This window comes from Porites lutea, chromosome 8 (genome assembly GCF_958299795.1).
Source record: "Porites lutea chromosome 8, jaPorLute2.1, whole genome shotgun sequence".
NCBI lineage: Eukaryota > Metazoa > Cnidaria > Anthozoa > Scleractinia > Poritidae > Porites > Porites lutea.
In genome coordinates this window covers 4,063,055-4,082,793 of record NC_133208.1, presented here as the reverse complement: position 1 = coordinate 4,082,793, position 19,739 = coordinate 4,063,055, and the positions used below count along the sequence as shown (strand labels likewise).

The 19,739-nt window shown below is 39.3% G+C and overlaps 2 protein-coding genes across 3 annotated transcripts; both read left to right on the top strand.

Annotated features, from left to right (window-relative positions):
- Positions 1-2,351: 2,351 nt before the first annotated feature.
- LOC140945716 (uncharacterized) lies at positions 2,352-9,172 on the top strand. Of its 2 annotated transcripts, XM_073394759.1 has the most exons (6): positions 2,361-2,764; positions 7,489-7,611; positions 8,062-8,184; positions 8,496-8,618; positions 8,713-8,835; positions 8,930-9,120. In XM_073394759.1, the coding sequence occupies exons 1-6, from the start codon at positions 2,500-2,502 to the stop codon at positions 9,082-9,084; spliced, it is 912 nt and encodes a 303-aa protein (XP_073250860.1). In that variant the 5' UTR covers positions 2,361-2,499; the 3' UTR covers positions 9,085-9,120. The 2 variants fall into 2 exon arrangements, with proteins under 2 accessions (XP_073250861.1, XP_073250860.1); XM_073394760.1 differs by lacking the exon at positions 8,062-8,184 and having other exon boundaries at positions 2,352-2,764; positions 8,930-9,172.
- LOC140945708 (uncharacterized) lies at positions 9,148-19,427 on the top strand. Its single transcript, XM_073394746.1, has 6 exons — positions 9,148-9,269; positions 9,364-9,486; positions 10,985-11,125; positions 12,909-13,153; positions 14,091-14,178; positions 18,052-19,427. The coding sequence occupies exons 4-6, from the start codon at positions 12,917-12,919 to the stop codon at positions 18,942-18,944; spliced, it is 1,218 nt and encodes a 405-aa protein (XP_073250847.1). The 5' UTR covers positions 9,148-9,269; positions 9,364-9,486; positions 10,985-11,125; positions 12,909-12,916; the 3' UTR covers positions 18,945-19,427.
- The last annotated feature ends 312 nt before the right edge of the window (positions 19,428-19,739 follow it).

The following is a 19,739-nucleotide window of genomic DNA, read 5'->3' as shown; positions in this document are numbered from 1 at the left end:
TCTCAGGTATGTGCGGTTGAGCTCGTGTTACTAGAATACTTTGTGCAAGGCATAAAAACGCTTCGTGAGTGTTTAGTTTAGGTGATTTTGTCTTAGAAAGCCTATTCTTTGTGCTCAAAGATTGTGGATTCTTAATCTGTTTTCGGCCGACACTGAGATATAGGCGTCACGGTTTGACTGACTAAAAGATGACAATTTCTGGACGTTTCAAATATTGTTTATTTCATCGCAAAATCCTGTTACTTCTGCGAGAGAACTTTACCGTCTATTGCCAGCAATAATGCTGTCATTGCTTAGCCTCAGCTAGTGACTTTTAACTGCTTCCCATTCCACTTAGATGTCAAATAGTTAAAATGCACTTGAAATTTCTTTAGCCACGTTTTAACAAATCCTGTCAGACATACATACATGCATACATACTTGTATTCTGGGTAGAACGTATTTCGTAGAGCGCTCAATAAATTAAATTGAAGAGCATTGACTATTAATAATAACAGGAGTTCAGGCTTCAGGAGTAATCATCGATCGTTTATTGCGACAGTGCTGTTTCTTATGGTCCGAATTTGTAGGACCACACTCATCAGGCAACTTCAACGATTGACCGTTAAAATTAAAAGCTGGCAGTAAAATTTGGGTGGTTGTTATAGGGATGCGTTAAGAGATTGTATCTAGGTAACAGGTGGATTGTGTCTTAGTTACGTTACTCTAGAGTTCTGAAGTACATGTCTGTTTCTGTACGGGCATGAACTCGCTAGTTCGTTTCATACATACATACTTATTTACAATGAAGCTGGCTTCGGGCACAGGCAACCCAGGCTGGTCACATACGCGACCTGAATTAGACTGCTGCGAAGCCACGCTGCGAAGCCTGGAGGCTTCGCAGCAATAAGCAGATAATTTTTTTTAACGGCTAGATAGATTTTTTTAAAAATTTAAGAGTCTTGAGATTAATTTACAAGTAAAAGTCTCTCATTGTTCAAGGGTCTTGTCTCCAAGCTTTATTTTCACGTGGACAGATGTAACTAACAATGCACTTGAAATATGCAAAAATGCTAGCTATTGTTGTCCACGAAAATATGAAACTTAGAGACAATCACCCCTGGATAATGAGAGGCTCTCACTTGTAAACACAAAATTTCTGACAAGTTGTAGCCCTTATTTTGCTGCCTTACGATTTATCAAGTAACCACCCTCATTTCCAGAATGCTGTTTTGAGAATTAAATGATGAAATGGGAAGGCAACATTCATATATCAAATAGAAAGTATCGTGAACTTTCTACCTAATTAAATAACTGGTCAATTGAAAATCCCTCCCCTCTGAAAGAAAGGCAGGAACTCAATAGCCATAAGGGGCCTATAGCCTGCGTGGCGAGCCCTAAAAAGGGAAGGGAGAGAGAGGGAGAAAAGCTCAAATTTCCCCTCCCTCCCCCTCCCCTTTCGACGCCTGAGGCTAAGTGGCTTAATTCTTTCGCCTCATATGCGGAACATCAGCGTTACACAGATTCTTTCTAGATCACCTGCGATAAGGTTTTTTTTGTTGTTGATGTTTTTTTTCTTTGTTTTTCCAAACAAAAAGGGAAGAAGGACACCTGATCCCAGGTTACTTACTAGACGACTTCCTGTGTTCAGTCTTCCTGAAGGATGGCGGCCCGCGCACGATTCCTAATCATGGATTCACGTAACATTCTACAATTTTATACAGAGTGAGATGCTACAATAATTCAGTCTTGATTAATCTAATTGTGCTCTGTGATTCAAGAACCACGAAAATGGCGAATCAGAGATTATAATTAGAGACTGATGTTATGAAAGTTCGAACTTCCGCTGTATTATTTTACTATAATTACTTGTGTAAGAATTGTTACTCCAAAGATAAAAAATAATAATATAGTTATATCAGGGGCAGCCAACGACAATTTTTGGAAAATATCTGTTCGGAAGACGATTCGAGATCTAGAATTTTCGGAACATTTGTTGTAAAATTTCTTGCTTGCCTGCTTCTCTTAGAGCTTCCAAGGATTTTCGAACGTCTAAAAAAATGGTATAATTGCTTATTTTTGACGGATTTTTACCCTAGAAAGGTCACCTAGAATTTTCGGGAGCCCTTTTTCTGGCTGAAATTTTCGAAAAGGTAAGTTTTGATCCCTATAATCTTCGCATCACTAGACTTTTAGCTAGGAAATCCGAACACATGAAACATTTTTAGGGGGTAAATATATCTACCGTTTAAAACTAAAATACGTTCAACAGTGCTATGTTTAAGTGGTTTTGAACTATATTCTAGTTGGGTGCCCCTGGTTATATTACATTTACACTACCTGGTTAATCCACAGCAAAACAGACATCCGTAGCTAAAGGAAGTTATCGACAGATGACGTAAATATTCCTAGACCAATCAAAGTTCGGCTTTTAAAAACTGGATAAAAAGTATGATCATCTGAAGGCAGCTGTAAAGCATTTTGTGGCTTGCGGAGTCAGGTGGTTCATTACTACGCGCCATGTCTACTGATATGACGCAGTTCGAAATGCAAGAGCTCTTACCAGCTGCTACGGATTGGGAAACCAAGAAGCATCGTATTAAGAAGCTTTTGAACAGTAGATTCACTTTCCGATTGTGGGAAATTCTCGTTTTCCTGTTCGTAATGACAATTATTATTACGGTGACTGGTATTCTGGCCGCAAAGTTTGGTCCAGCGAGCCCATGCTACAAAATCTCTGGCAAAGAAACCAGTGGTGTATTCGCAGCAACCAAAAGGTGTAAAGGTAATTTAACTTTCCTCCCGCTTCGACACTTAGCATTTAGTGCTTCAATTTTGCACTCTCCTAGATTATTGAATTTACGTAATCGTGCAAGCAATCACATTCCTAAGACTACGAGAAAATTAAATTAATTCATCCAGAGGTCAATGAAACACATTAGCAAGATATATAACTTTAAGAGAAAACCTCCTAAGGTCAGGATTTAGTAACAAAATGTGGTCATCTAATTTCCATCCCAAGAAAGACCCTCAAAGTTCGCTACGTACGTGCCCCACACTCTGTCACCTACCGACTAAGATTTGAATCGTTTGCTCGTTTGCATTTTGTTTAATCACCAGCTGAATCACCGACCTTCAGGTAGAAGTCAGTTTATTCGCGTCTCTCGTGTCTACCAAACGGAAGTCTCGTTACAGACGCCCCCGGGAGGGGGGGGTACTCCTGGGAATTCTTGGTGGTGGTGTGCCGCCAGGTTCTCCAAATCCTGACCCTATTTCGGAGCAAAATTGTAATTTTCCACACCTTTTTTTAGACTAGACCCCTAAAATCCATACCCTAGGGTTCTCCACGCACCTTGAAAATCCTTGAAAGTCCTTGAATGTTAAATGAAAATTCAAGGCCTTGAAAGCCCTTGAAAATTGCAGTCGGTGCTGGAAAGTCCTTGAATTTCTATGCTAACTTAATGGTTTAAGGAGAACTGCAAAGGAAAAGGAGCAAACACAAAGACCTTCGGGATAAAATTATCTGATGTGGAAGAAATAACAAAACATGCGAAATGTGTCCTTGAAAGTCCTTGAATCTTTTGTTCAAAAAAGCGTACGAACCCTGATACCCGTTTTCAGACGTGGCCTTTAGGCAGAAATTAAGTCACCACTGCTTAGATTAGAGCGCAAACCAAAAATTCTTCAAATCCATTTCGAATTCGCATCAGTTTTTCCTTCTTCCCCCACCCCCGCTTCTTGCTCATTTGGAATTGAAACGATAAATACATTCATACACTCCCATAGTTCCCTCAAAAACCATACCCGATTCCAGACCAAAATGGGCAAAGTGTATACTCGTTTTCAGACCAAAACTGCGCAAAAACCCTACCCGACGGGGCGGCACATACCTATATAGCTTGTATAAGGTAGTACCCCCCCCCCCCCTCCCCCCAGGTAGACGCGTAGTGGGTCCTTATTTCGAAGTCCGACCACAATTTTATGTACAATTTCTTTTGTACGACCGAAATCGTGAAAAGGAAACAAAGCATGTACATGTAGCGGGACAGTCGAGCAGTAAAATAATAGAAACAATAATCGATTGATCAATTCAGGTTCAGATCAGGTCTATCACTTTAGTTTGTGAAATCATCGACGTCTTTAAAGCAATACAAATGAATACATCTTCCATGACACGATTCAAGACATTTACCATTTTATGGCTGCTGTCATTCGGGACGTGTTGGACAGGTCTCTTCAAATTATATAGACTAGACTGAAACGAGACTTCACATCATTTTGCCATGTAGTTTTACGAAGTCTATATGATCAAGAGCTGTAGCCGAGATGTTTTTATAGGGGAGCGTATGAGCACCGGAGATGCGACTATCCAATGTTACAATGCGATTTGGGGGCAATTCTGGGGGAATGGTCCCTAAGAAAATTTGTTAGAAATTGGATTGTCTATTATAACTTGCATTCCATGCATACGTTTTGATTGCAATTGCACCTTACATCAGACAACTTAAGTCAATACAGATGTTGCTGGTAAAAAGGCAGGATCTTACATGAGAGGACACAGAGGAATTTTACTGGAAGTACAATCCCACGCAGAGTTGTAAGCAGAAATGTAAGCTTTGTCGGAAGCTAATGCGACTAATCCCATTTAATATGTGGCGCTCCTCGAAAATTCTGGATTTCCTATTCGTGTATTAGATTTCAGTATCATAAAATCTTCATTTCGCGCAAAAGGCTTCTGAAAGAATCACAACGTTCGTCCCACGTTGATTCTACCTTTTAGTAGACTGCAAAACAGTCGTTTTTTTTTTTTTTTTTTCTCAAAATCAGTAAAGAATGTTGTAACAACTTATTAGTATTATTTTTCGTAATTGTTGAGCAGTTGATTTTGCCTTGCAAGTAGGAAATTATCTTAGGCGTATAACCACATCCTATGACGAATACCGTAAAATTCCGAAAATAAGCCCCTCCGTGTATAAGCCCCTCCAAATATAAGCGCCCGAAACCGGTAACGCAAAAAACCCTCCTCTAGAATGCAAAAAAAAACTTATGTCCTATTTTATAGTAGTAATTGTATCTAAACAGTCTTTGTGTCAGCCATTATTTATGTATAGTAGGAAGTGTATTTTGTGTACTTGTAGTAGTATTTTATTGGTATAGATGTAGTAGTGCTTGTGCAAAAAATAAAGGAAAAAAAAAAAAAACCCTCCGTTAAATCGCCCCTCCAAATATAAGCCCCCGGGGGCTTGTACTTGGAAAATTACCCTCAAATACAAAGTAAAACAAAGCAAAAACGGTAAATTTACTCCAACTATAAGGCTAGCCCAATCGATTTTGAAACGCAAATTTCCCTCCGTAGATAAGCCCCCCCCCCCCCCCCCTCCCAATAAAAGCCCCTCCAAAAATAAGCCCCTCAAAAGGGCCTTTGAAAAATATAAGCTTCGGAATTTTACGGTAATAGAATTGACTCGGTTTGTTTTTATCAACCTTAGTGGTTCTGATTGTAATCGGTTTATGCGCGGTAAATAATAATAATAGGGTAGTTAATGTGGGATATGTTAAGGAAATAGGTATTACGCTCATATGTTAGATCACAAGAAATAATAGTGAGCCTTTGCCAAGTTCGGTTTGCGGCCGGACATACGTAGTCAAGGCGTTTACTTGTGGTAGCAATAAAACTCATTACGAGCCGCAAGGTCGATTTACGTGCACGCACTAGGGATCTAATTATTCCATTAGCTAATACAGCGTTCGGTTTCCCTGTGAGAGCCCCGATACAATTCCTTACATTAAAATTATAAGGAATTGTATGGAGCTTTCCGGGATACTTACAGTGCAAGCCCTTTGTGTCCCCTCATGTAACACTTTTCACTAGGTTACATCACCGAGGTGTCTGCTTTCACACTTACAATAATTCTTAACGGTTCAGTGGAAACCGAGTTGATTTGACAACATTTTTATTTTTTTATGCACCAACGATCATGATTGATCTTCTTATAAACCGTGTAGCTTAAGCCCACTTAATTCACTGTGTGATGACAAACTTCTGAGTATCGCACATATTATTCTATCGTTAAATTAACGAATATCAATATTATAGCAAGTCGTCGCCGTTTGTTAGATTGATTGCTTCAGACGCTTGCCGCCCGGTTTCAATAAGCGTTCGACTTTTCATGATTTCAGTCCTATTAACGAGATAACTTTTCAAAAAAAGCAATGGTAAATCCCAAAAATTGCTGGCCGTTGGTTGGAATAACCTTCCCTGCTAGCAGAGGTCTCTCACGACGCCTCGACGTGAGAGACCTCTGCTAGCAGTAATAACCAGGTGGCCATATCGACGAGAGTGTAAACAAAAGAAATGCATGCATGGACTTTTGTTCGGGCCAGAAAAGTGCAGTCGTGATTTTAACCGGAAGTGATCGTGTTAAAGGGGTTACCTCACGAGGACATGACTGTTTCAGGTCAATTTTGCTCTGAATTCATTTTCAATCACATACAAAATGCTCCTGTTAGAGTTATGAAGAAAATATCAGACAAATCATTGGGGAGCAATATCCATGATAATAATTTTTTGGTGATTTTTGCAGGCCTTAAGCATTAATACTTAAAACGTTGACCCAACTTCAAGTTTCAATCCATGTTCCTGTTCTTTCCATCCGTAGCGACAGACTATAGGAAACACTTTCCATGCCTAAACATATAAGTGTTAAAAATCAAAACTGGACCATTATTTGTGGAGAAGTGTTCTGCTTTTCTCTCAATTTTGTTCAACCTAAAAAAAATTAATAGCCCAGATGCTCTACCACCAAGCTACAGGAGACTATTATTAGGAGACTATATCACAGGGCGCAGAGGAGTTACTTGTGACCTTGATTGTTCATTGTACCCTGGTACCACGCATCGCCTTTGTTTTTATACTGTAGAATCCAGCAAACCGTCATCACTCCGTTCGTCTTATAAACCTGGTAAAATATTATGCAATGCTCCGGAAAACCGCTGAGGGTAATAACTACGGACGAATAACAACGACTAACATATAATAAAGTCTCTTTTTCTTCTCGTCACTTAGTGCCTCGCTCGGAAAGCCTTTCCGAATGCGTCGTCGTCCTTCGGGCGACGTTCGTTCCCACCGAGCATTAGATAAAATTTTACCAGGTTTGTAACACGATCGCATGACGGTTTGATAGGTCAAGTTCATAGTACATTAAACAGAGACGACTCGTGCGATCGGCTGTAAAATTTTCAGTTCGCTTGCCATCGCAAAGAATTCCTCTGCACCCTGTGACTTTATCTAACTATCCATTAGGCTAGGTCTATAAGGTTTGAAGTGTTCTATTTTCGAGTCTCCTTTACTGTCTGTACCTAGTTTCTCTCTCCCCCCCCCCCCCCCCCCCACAGACAATTCGCGTTCCCACTTCAACCATACGATGGGGCAAGAGTAGCTTGTTTAAAATTTGTAATATACAGAAACCAGCCTAATGTTATATAATGTTTTCTCCACATGTTATATAGATATCGACGAATGCAGCATCGGCAGCCACAATTGCCACCAAAATGCAACTTGCATAAATACCCCTGAACACTTTAATTGCAGTTGTCTACCAGGATTCACGGGAGATGGCCACCAGTGTTATGGTATGACTCACTTCTAGCAGGAAGTGCACTTAAACTTGAAAGAAAGGCAACCCGGCGCAAAATTCCGCACATGTCATGGGAAAACAATGTCCGAGTTTTCCTAAAGTTCCAGTGATCTGAATATAAATGAAAGAAAGGCAACCCGGCGAAAAATTCACGCAGTGTCACAATTAATACACCTTTTATTTTACTTCTTAATAATGGATCGAAAATCGCGTTTTTTTAAACACTTCATTGTTTTTTTTTTTCTGTCTCCTAGCAATAGCAGATAAGCTTTCCAACGGCATGCAACCTGCGTAAATATTGCCAGAGACTTTTATTTTTCCTCTCAGCTATAGTTTTCCAAGAAAAACGTCCACTTAATTTCGTAAATTGTATCTCTCTTATTGAGGAAATTTAGTTTACGTGAACTTCTTCTGCCAATTGTTCTTTTTTACTAATCCTATTCAGATATCGATGATTGCGGCAACGGCAGCCATGATTGCCACCAAAATGCAACTTGTGCAAATACCGCTGGACACTTTAATTGCAGCTGTCAGTCAGGATTTGCAGGAAATGGCCACCAATGTCATGGTATAATATTGCCCGATTTTCAATTGATCTAAAAGTTTATGTCGATCTTGAATTATGTCTTAGAATACATTTTTTAACCCATCTCTTGAATGAGATATCGATGAATGTAGCAAAGGTAGCCATAATTGCCACCAAAATGCAGCTTGTGCAAATACCGCTGGACACTTTAATTGCAGCTGTCACTCAGGATTTGCAGGAAATGGCCACCAATGTCATGGAATAATATTGCCCGATTTTCAGTTGATCTAAAAGTTTATGTCGATCTTGAATTATGTCTTAGAATACATTTTTTTACCCTTCTCTTTAATTAGATATCGATGAATGCAGCAACGGTAGCCATGATTGCCACCAAAATGCAACTTGTGCAAATACCGCTGGACACTTTAATTGCAGCTGTCACTCAGGATTTGCAGGAAATGGCCACCAATGTCATGGTATAATATTGCCCGATTTTCAATTGATCTGAAAGTTTATGTCAATCTTGAATTATGTCTTAGAATACATTTTTTTACCCTTCTCTTTAATTAGATATCGATGAATGCAGCAACGGTAGCCATGATTGCCACCAAAATGCAACTTGTGCAAATACCGCTGGACACTTTAATTGCAGCTGTCACTCAGGATTTGCAGGAAATGGCCACCAATGTCATGGTATAATATTGCCCGATTTTCAATTGATCTGAAAGTTTATGTCAATCTTGAATTATGTCTTAGAATACATTTTTTTACCCTTCTCTTTAATTAGATATCGATGAATGCAGCAACGGTAGCCATGATTGCCACCAAAATGCAACTTGTGCAAATACCGCTGGACGCTTTAATTGCAGTTGTCAGTCAGGATTTGCAGGAAATGGCCACCAATGTCATGGAATAATATTGCCCGATTTTCAATTGATCTGAAAGTTTATGTCGATCTTGAATTATGTCTTAGAATACATTTTTTTACCCTTCTCTTTAATTAGATATCGATGAATGCAGCAACGGTAGCCATGATTGCCACCAAAATGCAACTTGTGCAAATACCGCTGGACGCTTTAATTGCAGTTGTCAGTCAGGATTTGCAGGAAATGGCCGCCAATGTCATGGTATAATATTGCCCGATTTTCAATTGATCTGAAAGTTTATGTCGATCTTGAATTATGTCTTAGAATACATTTTTTTACCCTTCTTTTTAATTAGATATCGATGAATGCACTAACGGTAGCCATGATTGCCACCAAAATGCAACTTGCATAAATACCCCTGGACAGTTTAATTGCAGCTGTCAGCCAGGATTCACGGGAGATGGTCACCAGTGTTATGGTATGACTCACTTCTAGAAGGAAGTGCACTTAAATTTGGAATCGGTGATAAATCGTAAAACCGGCGGCCAGCGCGATTAATGCAAACAAAGCCAATGAGCCACAATGCGACGCCATAAACATATGTCTTGTATTTATACTCAGCTGGCAAGAAATTCGTATGAGGCCACAAGTTACACTGTCATGATAACAATAATATTTTACTTTTTTATATTGGATCGGGAATCTAATTCTTTAATCTTTGTGATTTTTTGTCCCATCCCAAATAAATGTCTCGTAGCAATAGCAGCCTTGCTTGCCACCAGCAAGGAATTTGTGTTAATATTGCTAGGCACCTGTCTCTCGGAAAGGCCGTCTGTGACGTTTCGTAATTTGCTTCTTCATAAGTAAGAAAATAAACTTTACTTGAACTTCGAACAATTGCTTTTGCTTTATGGTCTGAATATATACGACAGAATGGATCGAATTTTGAAATTTCGACTAAAGAAGCGATAAAATTATAGTTTATGTTATAGAAAGTAAAAAGCAACAATCGCATCTTCATGAGAAACGTTCTACTAAGCCCTTCTTCCTCAAATATCTTGGAATTACCGCGCCACTCCTTCTAAGCCATAACACAAACAGTTACTGACAAGAATCGGATACGTAGTTCCTGAGGACTCGCAGCAGCTAACCACAAAATTCAAAATTTACGCAGATCATTTCTTCCATCACGATTTTTTCGATTTACTAGGGTTTTAAGTAAAATGGATATACATTTAATTAATTGATTAATAGATGGCGGACCCAAGATGGCGGATGGTTCCAGATCTTTGTTTACAATAAATGACGTCATCGTGATTTCACTGAAAGCAGAATAAAAATTGTGCAGCCAACTTTTTTTTTGTCAGACACCTTTCAATTTAAGTATTTTTCGCTTTGAGGGGAAAAAATGGTTTGAATTTGACCTCTGCCAAAAAAACTTAACAATATGATGTCATAATGACGTCAGATTACGTCACCGTGTTAATCAAATTATGCCTCCATGTTGAAAATGGTGAGTACATTACCACAGGCTCCTGGTACATTATTCTGTGTAATTTTTTGTTGCCTATCATGAACGAATTTGAAGTTATAGAGGGAGGCCTCCGAAGGCCCCCTCGGTCGCAGGAAGCAAAAAATAAGTAAGTAAATAAATAAAGCCCGCCGTTAAGCCCTTCAACGCAGTTATTTTGGAAACGATGCACCTCTCTTCCTAGAAAATATAGCAGCCGAGCCATTTTTGGGTGCATTTCTAGTCAATTTAGAAGACCTGAATTCCAATATTACTTGGAGACCACGTTCCCTGACTACGCTTGCATTTACGCTTGCATTTAAGCCTCACCGCTGTTAACTAACTCGTGGTCAGCCTGTGTAATTGTACTTTCTAGGATCGTATCATGCCTTTGAGGTGATCGTTGAACCCGGGAAAAAAAGGCGCAACTTTTAACAAGAGAATTCATTTGTTTTGTTTAACTTAGAAATAATATGCAGCTTTGATGTTTCATTGTGCGGTTTCGTGCAAGGCAAAGATGACATTTTTAACTGGACTCGACACAAAGGAAGCACGCCTTCTGATGATACAGGACCCTCCTTTGATCACACCACAGGAAACTTGACAGGTAAGCTCTAAACCAATTCATCAGTACATCTAACTAGTCGTAATATTAGCAACGAGAATTGTAACGTTTAACAAATTAAGAAGTCAGTTGGTCGGCATTTCTACTTCATTTTTTGCTTGAAGATATCGCTAGTTTTAGTCTTAATTGCAAATTTAATTACATGTCACTCTTTTCTACTCTTTTTTTGTTGTTGCTTTTGTTTTCTTAGATTAAACTGCTCGTTTTTGTTTCTTTTTTTGTTGCTTGTACGTTGCACAGGTGTATTAAATATAGGCGAGAGTATCTAATTTCGACTGCCTCTTCGGATCGGTGCAACTACAACGTTGCAGTTACTCTTTACATCCGTGGGCTTTGTTGTCATTTGCCCTCTTATTCTACCATGAATATAATACGTCTGTCTTCAAAAAAAATAATAAAACGAATAAAAAGAAACTTGGGAACTTACTTATAGGTACTTCAGATGATCATTCTACGTCATTTAAGCTGAACGACCTACCGTCCGTTGTTAAGTTTTCAAGTGTAGAGTCATATGTTGACGACACAAAAGTTTATCTTTCGTGTTCATCGGAAAACATTGACTCCTGCCTTGCAAACGTCTCGGAAGATCTCCGACTTCTTGCCTCTTGGTGCTGTACGAATAAGTTGCTTATTAATCCAGACAAAACTAAACTTATCCTCTTTGGAACGAAACAGCTTTTAAGTAAGGTACCTGACATTAGAGTCCCCTTTCTTGGGCAACATTTAATTCCTGTGTCCTCAGTCAAAGACCTGGGTATAATTTTGGACTCGAACCTTACTTTTAATGAACACGTTAACACTCTGACCTCGTCTCTTATTTCTATCCTATGCCAGATAAGCAGAGTTAGGCACCTGTTTTCTAAATCAGTACTTACCACCATTCTGAACTGTCTAGTTTTTTGTAAACTTTTTTATTGCTCGACAGTCTGGTCTGGAACGTTTGTGCACAACATAAACAAACTGCAACTAGTACAAAACTTCGCCGCCCGTGTGTTGACTAACACCAAGAAGTTTGATCATATCTCACCAGTGCTGTGTGCACTGTGTTGGCCTTCTGTTAAGAATCAGTTACTAGTGCGTGATGTTACGATGCTATACAAAATAGTTAATGGCCTTGCACCACCATATTTAGAGTGTTATGTCAACAAAAGATCAGCTATCCACAGCTACAATACTAGATCTAGGGACAATTTAGTCGTACCCCTTTGTAGGACAGCCACAGCACAGAGGTCCTTTAGTTACAGAGCAATCACTGCTTGGAATTCTCTTATAAGTGAAGTAACGAAAAATAGCGCAACACTCTCAGTTTTCAAGCGCGCAGTAAAGCGCGAAATATATAATAGTTCGTAGCAATTTTTAGGATTAGAATTTTTAGAATAGGTTAATTTATTTATTTGAATTTAGTTTTTTATCATGATTGTAATTTTTATAAGTAGTTTTTATTCTATTTCTAATTATTGTAAATTAAATCGGAAGAGCCACTGGCTGGAGATTTAATAAACTTACTTACTTACTTACTTACTTACTTACTTACTTACCGTTGGAATACTGTAATTTTAAGTCAACTGGACACTTTTTCAGTGCCTTCTGGTCAATTTGTTTTGCCTGTTGCTTTCCTTACATTTTTTCTTCTTTGTAGGTTATTACATGTGCATTTTTTAGAAATATTTAGTCCACAGGAGAGCTAGACGATATGACAAAATCGGGCCGTCCTCTACCGAAAAAGACTAAGTTGCTACTCTCTAACCATCTTCATCCCTATAAGGTTATTACATGTATATAGAAGCATCCAGTCCAAGACAACCAGGTGATAACGCAAAATTGTACAGTCCTCCACTGAAATTCTTTGGGAATATGTGCCTTCAGTTCTATTACCATATGTCTGGTGCAACTACTGAAAGCCTGAAAGTCAACGTAAGTGGGAACTTAGTGTTCTTTGCACGTGGTGATAAAGGAGGCATGTGGCGTAAAGCCTGCGTAAATGTATCAGCTATGGAGGGATTGCATAGGGTAAGCCATGCGTTATTTTTGTGTCTCTTCTAACGACAACAATAACAACAACAGGATCTTTATTTTTATCAACTCATTGCTTAACAATAAATTAGGGTAATGAAAATATTGAAAGTAAAATTAGAATTTAAACTTTAATGACCCCATCAATGGTGGTAAAAAGGTTCTCTGAGAGCGGTAATTGGGGAAGCCAACCGGGTTGGGAGCCATAAGCCACCAACAGCTCACTTTTTTTGTTAATTTAATTGTCATTAAAGTACAGCAGCGGGTCCGGAAATTTTTTAATAAAGGGTTCCGAACTTGTGCTCACCGTTGAAAGTATGTTACAAATGTTTACAACTGACAGTTTACACCAATCCTGGCTATCATTCGCTGTTATTTAGTTAAATTTATATAAACTACGTAGATTCCTATCTGCGATCCTTAAGTGGTAGTAATTTCAGTTTACTGTAAGCACCTTCAATAACAAGACTTTTTCTGGTCTGAAGGGTGCGCAGGTCCACCATCCATGCAGAAGACGTCTTTCGGTTCTCGGGTCTATGTTCTGCGAATCTTACTTTAGCCATAAGTTTCTGTACTTCGGTCTGTAATGAAAAACTAAAAAAGTCGACAAGACTGCATCCGTTTTAATACTTCATCTTTATCATTAATTATGAATTAAGCACACATGAAATATAAGTGATGTACCATTTGGTAACATTATTTAGTCATAGCAAGATTATTCTTTCTTACTCAGTGGTGCAAGTAAGTACGTAAATGTAGTGCAAAATATGATGCGCTTGGTGTTTCCAAGAGGATCTGTTTTGCTATTAGCTGACATTTCCTTATTTCTACTGTTAAGTTTGCAGTTTTTTGACAAATTCGAAGATAATTTTTCATTAATTTCAAGACATTAATAACAACAGCGACTCTTCCGGACTGATTGCACATTTGACAGGTAACATTTGAAGGCGTAGTGGGAAGCAGTTACACTGGTGACATAGCAATTGACGACTTCTCCTTGACAGCAGGGTCATGTCCTTGTGGTAAGTTTTTTGACTAAAGGGTGCACTGTCACCTATTTTGAAATTTTAAAAAAAGACGTCTTTGCAAATTTTGAGTGCGTGAAGGGAGGCCGGGGCACTTGATAAGCAAATAGACGAGATGTTACAGGGCTCTGTTTTCTTTTATTCTCCCTGCCGGTGACGGATCTTTTCAGTTGTTGCTTCACCTACCTCGACTGCAACTATGGGCGAACTAAAAGCTGTTTTTATATACACAGTCCGTAGTCCGTGTTTTATACTCAGTCCGTAGTTTCTATTCTGCATCTTATACCTAGTTCGTGTTTTATAAGCAGTCCACAGTACGTGGTCCGCAGTCTGCAGTCCGTGTTTTATACTGACCGGTTCGATTAGGTTCGATTGAGTTCGATAAAGTTCGATTACCGAACAGTTTGAGTGGTTACGTCCGCATTTAAGAGGCAATGTCCTTAAAAGCGTTCCACTCGATTTCAGACTCGAAAACACTTTTGCCTTATATTTATATCATCAATACCACTATCCATCCTTATAACTAAATTGCAGTTAGAATGAGGAAATAGTTTATTTTACTGCCATTCCCAGCATTTCATCTCTGAACGACCATTACCGGCTAAAATATGCAAATTTTAGAGGCTGTTATTCAGGTTTTTCAACGATCGTTAAAAGCTACGACGGGCCGTTAAAACCTAGACCATTTGCACTCATTTGGAAGTATATTGCTTCTTCTTACTGTTTCAATACGATTTAGCCGTATCTCTCTGTAATCAGCAAAAACAGGTTATCTTTATTCTCGTAATTCAATTAAGTAAGCAAACTGCACCCCCGGGGGGGAGACTCCGCATATGAAAGGGGTGGGGATGCTCGTCGGAAATTTTGAATTAAACCCATAAAGGAGACCGATCTGGGCGGGGCCCAAGCTTTTTTTGACCCCTAAAAGAGACCATGTTAAAACACAGACAACATATATCTGTCTGATTTCGTTAAAACGTGGTCACTGGGTTTTCGCCTGGCGCCGAGCGAAGCCCGGCTCCAGGCCAGCCCGGTGCCCAAAAATGTTGGGGGCTTGACGTCTTGGTCGTTACAGCTGGATAGCCCAGAGACTGCCCTAACAATGGGTGGGTGGATCCGGCCTTGGGGTCAAAACTAGTGGGGTAGGGAGGGGGCTATTTTGACACAACCCCTTCAGTAAACAGCAGTGTTCAGTGCAGGCTTTGACTGGCGAGTACCTTGGTCTTAATTTACCCAAGCCAGCTGAATCAGGCTTCTGCTGAGAATGATTATCATGATAATTGCAGTGCTCAGTGGGAGGTGCAGACGGTCACCCATTGTCCTGGGTAGAGAGGGTCAAAGTCTTGGTACCAAGGACGCTCTTAGCATAGAAGCTTTAGACACTCACTGAAGCCATGTTTTCATAAATCCAGTCAGATATATTTTTTTATCAATCTTAATTGCAGAAATTATGTAATTATAGTAATAATTAAATTCTACCAAACATGACTAAGTCTACTCAAGAACCCATGCCCATGCTACCTCGGTTTCGCAAAGATGTATATTTTCAGACTGACTTTCTAATCAACAAAGCCTGGAGACCAGTTAACAGTATTTTTTGATGTTTTGATGATGGTTACTTATTTTTTGAGCGTGTTCACTTACGTGGCCAGCATCTATGCAAATTTATTCAACAAAAGAAAGCTTTATATAAGAAAAGAGTTCAACTCCTACAGGATTGGTTTGAAACAGCCAACATGACGGCCGTTCCATTGTTTTGGAACACCAATATGGCCGCCATGACATCAGGTTTTCGTATTTCTTATACTTATCGGATGCGCACACATACGAAGCGGTGTTTCCATTTTCGCTTGAAAAAGTACTCCAAAGTTATGCTAAAAATAAACTGATCTATTGTTTAGGCTAAATATGCGGGTTGCACGCTTCGGGCTTCGGAATATGGGCATAAGATTGTCCTCCTGTTTCTGAAATGTTTTTAGGTCGATTGTCTTGATTGATTGATTGATTGATTGATTGACTGACTGAGTGATTGATTGATTATTTCCATTTTGAAATCACTGGCGATCCTTGCAATCTGATTGGTTCTCAGCAGTGTGATTTATTCACGAATCACACCATTTTTTTTCTCTAAATCGCGTCGTTGATGTTCTAAATTGCGTCATTTCTGTTTTTAATCGCACCATTTTTGCTTTATATTGCATCATTTCTCTTTCGGGTACAAAAAGAGATGTAAAAGCGTTCTCGTCCCGCTTTCAACAAACCGGCTACTAGGTCAAATAAATATTGGTACTGACTGAATTCTGCGATTTCAAAATGGCTGTAATAAAGTGGTAACTGAACTTCGTGTCGTGCAGTTTTGGTCTGAAATCACAATTGTGACTTCAAATCGAACTCGCGCTGCGCGCTTGTCCGATTTTAAAATCACGCGTATGATTTCAGACCAAATTACACGACTCGAAGTTCAATAACCATTCTTTATTTTGTCTCGATGATATCCGTATATTCAATGAATCAAAATCTTGGACATCTATGAACGTAAACTTCTTCCATTGTAAATGCTTATCAACAAAATCATCAATCCGGCCCAATTGTTTATTTGCCTTTGCCCATTTGACCATCCTAACAAAACCTTGGAATCTATAAAAATCGTTCTGCTACATCCCTTACGTATACCCTGCATACACACCAATCAGTAGCTCTAGTATTTGATCCCCACCCACCCACCCACCCACCAAAAAATATATATAAAAAATATATATAAAAATTTAAAAAAAAAACAAGCAAAAATTCCATGACAATTCAGTTATTTAATCATTTCTGACGCTGCCTGGTAAGACGATAGTCGTTGTGAAGTCTCTATTTTCTCATTTTAAGACAATTATAACGACTGGAATTGTCGGCGTCTTTCAGTGTCGCGGAATATTCCTGATTCAATTTCAATATCTCTTGACAATTGATACCTTTTCTACTTCTTTGACTGAAGTGTTTATCTTTAAGACAATGGTGATATCATTAAGGAGGCATTAATTCCCTTTGTAAAGGAAATGTTACATGGGACTATTCGCAACGACGATGTTTAGCGCAACACAGCGTTGCAGCATTTCTGATCTTGCAACATTGTCGCCATAAAAATTGTGGTTGCAAATCGTCTCGAGTAACATCGCTTTAAAGAGTCCTTGATCACAATCAGTCTGGTCTGTTGTGTCGAGGGATGATCTCAGCGAGAAGAAACTGTAACCTTTACAGCCTTGATTTCATGCATATGCTAACTCCTCGCAAACAGCCACTGGCCATTAAGTTTCGTCTGCCACAATGAAGCCCTCACTTCAGTTCTGATTATCAACCTAACTGATTATCAACTGATGGGTTTTGATATTACTTTTTAATTATTTTAAATACAATTTAGACCGCAAATATTAGTGTAGGTCATCATACGACTTCGAGTTCAATTTGGAATTTATTTGCATGAATGTCTTTTTCAAAAAGTATCAAAACTCAGTGCATGAGCCCATAGGACGAATGCAATTTAAATGCACGAATGCAAATAAATTCCAAATTGAATGAGAAAAGTTGCATGATCACTTTTTAATAATAGACATAAAAAAATTACTTGTCTGGCTTTGTTTGAAAGCTCTGGATACCAGTAGATTGCAGCACTTGATTGGTTCTTATATATTTTTATTGTCTATTAGCCAATCACAGTTTTCCATTCTCTAAGAAATTTGCATTATATTCCCTTCTTTTTGCATTATTTCTCCTCGTTTTTTTCACTGTGTTTTCAGTTTACTAAAACATGTACTGCTCTCAGCCAATCAGATTCAAGAAATGTTTTCATGTATATTATTAAATACAATCAATTGTCATTATCAGCTTCTTGGTCGTTTACAACGAATGGACAAGGTCGTTCCGGTAGCATTCAGACTTTCACAGTGCCAAAAACCACTCGCTATCGAATCACAGCCTGGGGAGCTCGAGGAGGAACGCACTCCACAAACTATGGAAGTTATCCCGGAACTTACTACGGTGGAAAAGGTGCATACAAAGAGGGCACGTTTACCTTGAATAAAGGAACTGTACTGAATATTGTGGTGGGACAAAGAGGAGGAGATTCAGTGGAAGTAAAAGGAGGACAGTCCACTACCTTGACAGCAGCTCAGCTGGGACTGTCCGTAGAGGACAATGCTGGTACCGGGGGAGGCGGAGGGAGCTTTATTTATACAACAAGTAACGTGCTTTTGTTAGCTACCGGAGGAGGAGGGGGTGCATCTAGCGGGTATAACGGGGTGGATGGTCAGGCGGGTACTAGCGGCACCAGTAGCGTTGGAAGATATTCAAGTCGAGTTCGTAGCGGAGGAACTGGAGGGAATCCTGGTCAGTGTAACAGCGCAGGCGGTAATTATCATGGGGGAGTGGGTGCGGGATGGTTAGGCCAAGGTTGTTCCAGGGCCGGGTCCCAGCATGGTGAAAGGGGTGGATCGCGTGCTCAGGGATGGGTTGGTGGTCGTGCTGGAAGAATGAATAGTGGCTACAACGGAGGGCCTCCCCCTGGGGCCGTAGGAGGGTTTGGCGGTGGCGGAGGGGGAGCCGAGGATAATGGTGCATCAGGAGGAGGTGGTGGATACTCTGGGGGAGGTAGCGGCACACACCCAAACCAAGCAGGCGGGGGAGGGGGCTCTTACTGTAGTGGCTCGAATTGTTCGGGCGTGAGTGGAGGTAACTCAAATGACAAAGGACTTGTAAAAATCGTAGAATTGTCTGTCTAAACCAAGAAACTGAGGCCATGATAAAAAAAGAATCGTTTCCACTGTCGGTTTATTACTGATTATTATTAGAGTGTTCTGTAGTACAATGTCAAGTACGGTATATTAATGTATTATCGTAATCCGCGATCGAATACAATGCACGTTAATCAGCAGAAATAATAATAATAATAATAATAATAATAATGATAATAATAGAGACAACCACATTATGATGGCCTCGTTTAGGTATCTAAGAGATAATGAGAGTATAAAAACTGAATCATTTTCTAAATAGGCTTCTAGTAGAGATAATTATATCGTCATGTCTTTGCGTAGGTTTTACAGAGTATAAGAATTTAACAATATTCTTAATTGGCTTTTTAAGTAGAGAGATTCATATCATTATGTATATTAGGATCGTATTAATGGCTTCTCAAGTGGTGTAGGTTACGTTATGTGCCGTATACTACTCATAATGTGGACAGCATTCCAAAGTTTTATGCTGCGAGATAATAATAAAAACGATTTATCCTCAGAGTGGCTAAAACTCTTTGTTAATTTTTAGTCTGAGGTATGAAGAAAACGAAAAGCTCTACTTCACGGACGATCCATCTGTACCCTTGTCATGCACTGCGCATTGCCTACGTTGCATACTATTGCGTTATCATAGATGACTGCAATTATCACTGGCCGCCTGGAGGAAGGAAACAAGCATTTTATTTTGCATTTGTCTAGTTAAACATTTTATTCGCGATTATAAGATTATAACCTCTTTCGGTCAAGAAGGTGTTGGTCTTGAAACTGGTCCCAGTTGCT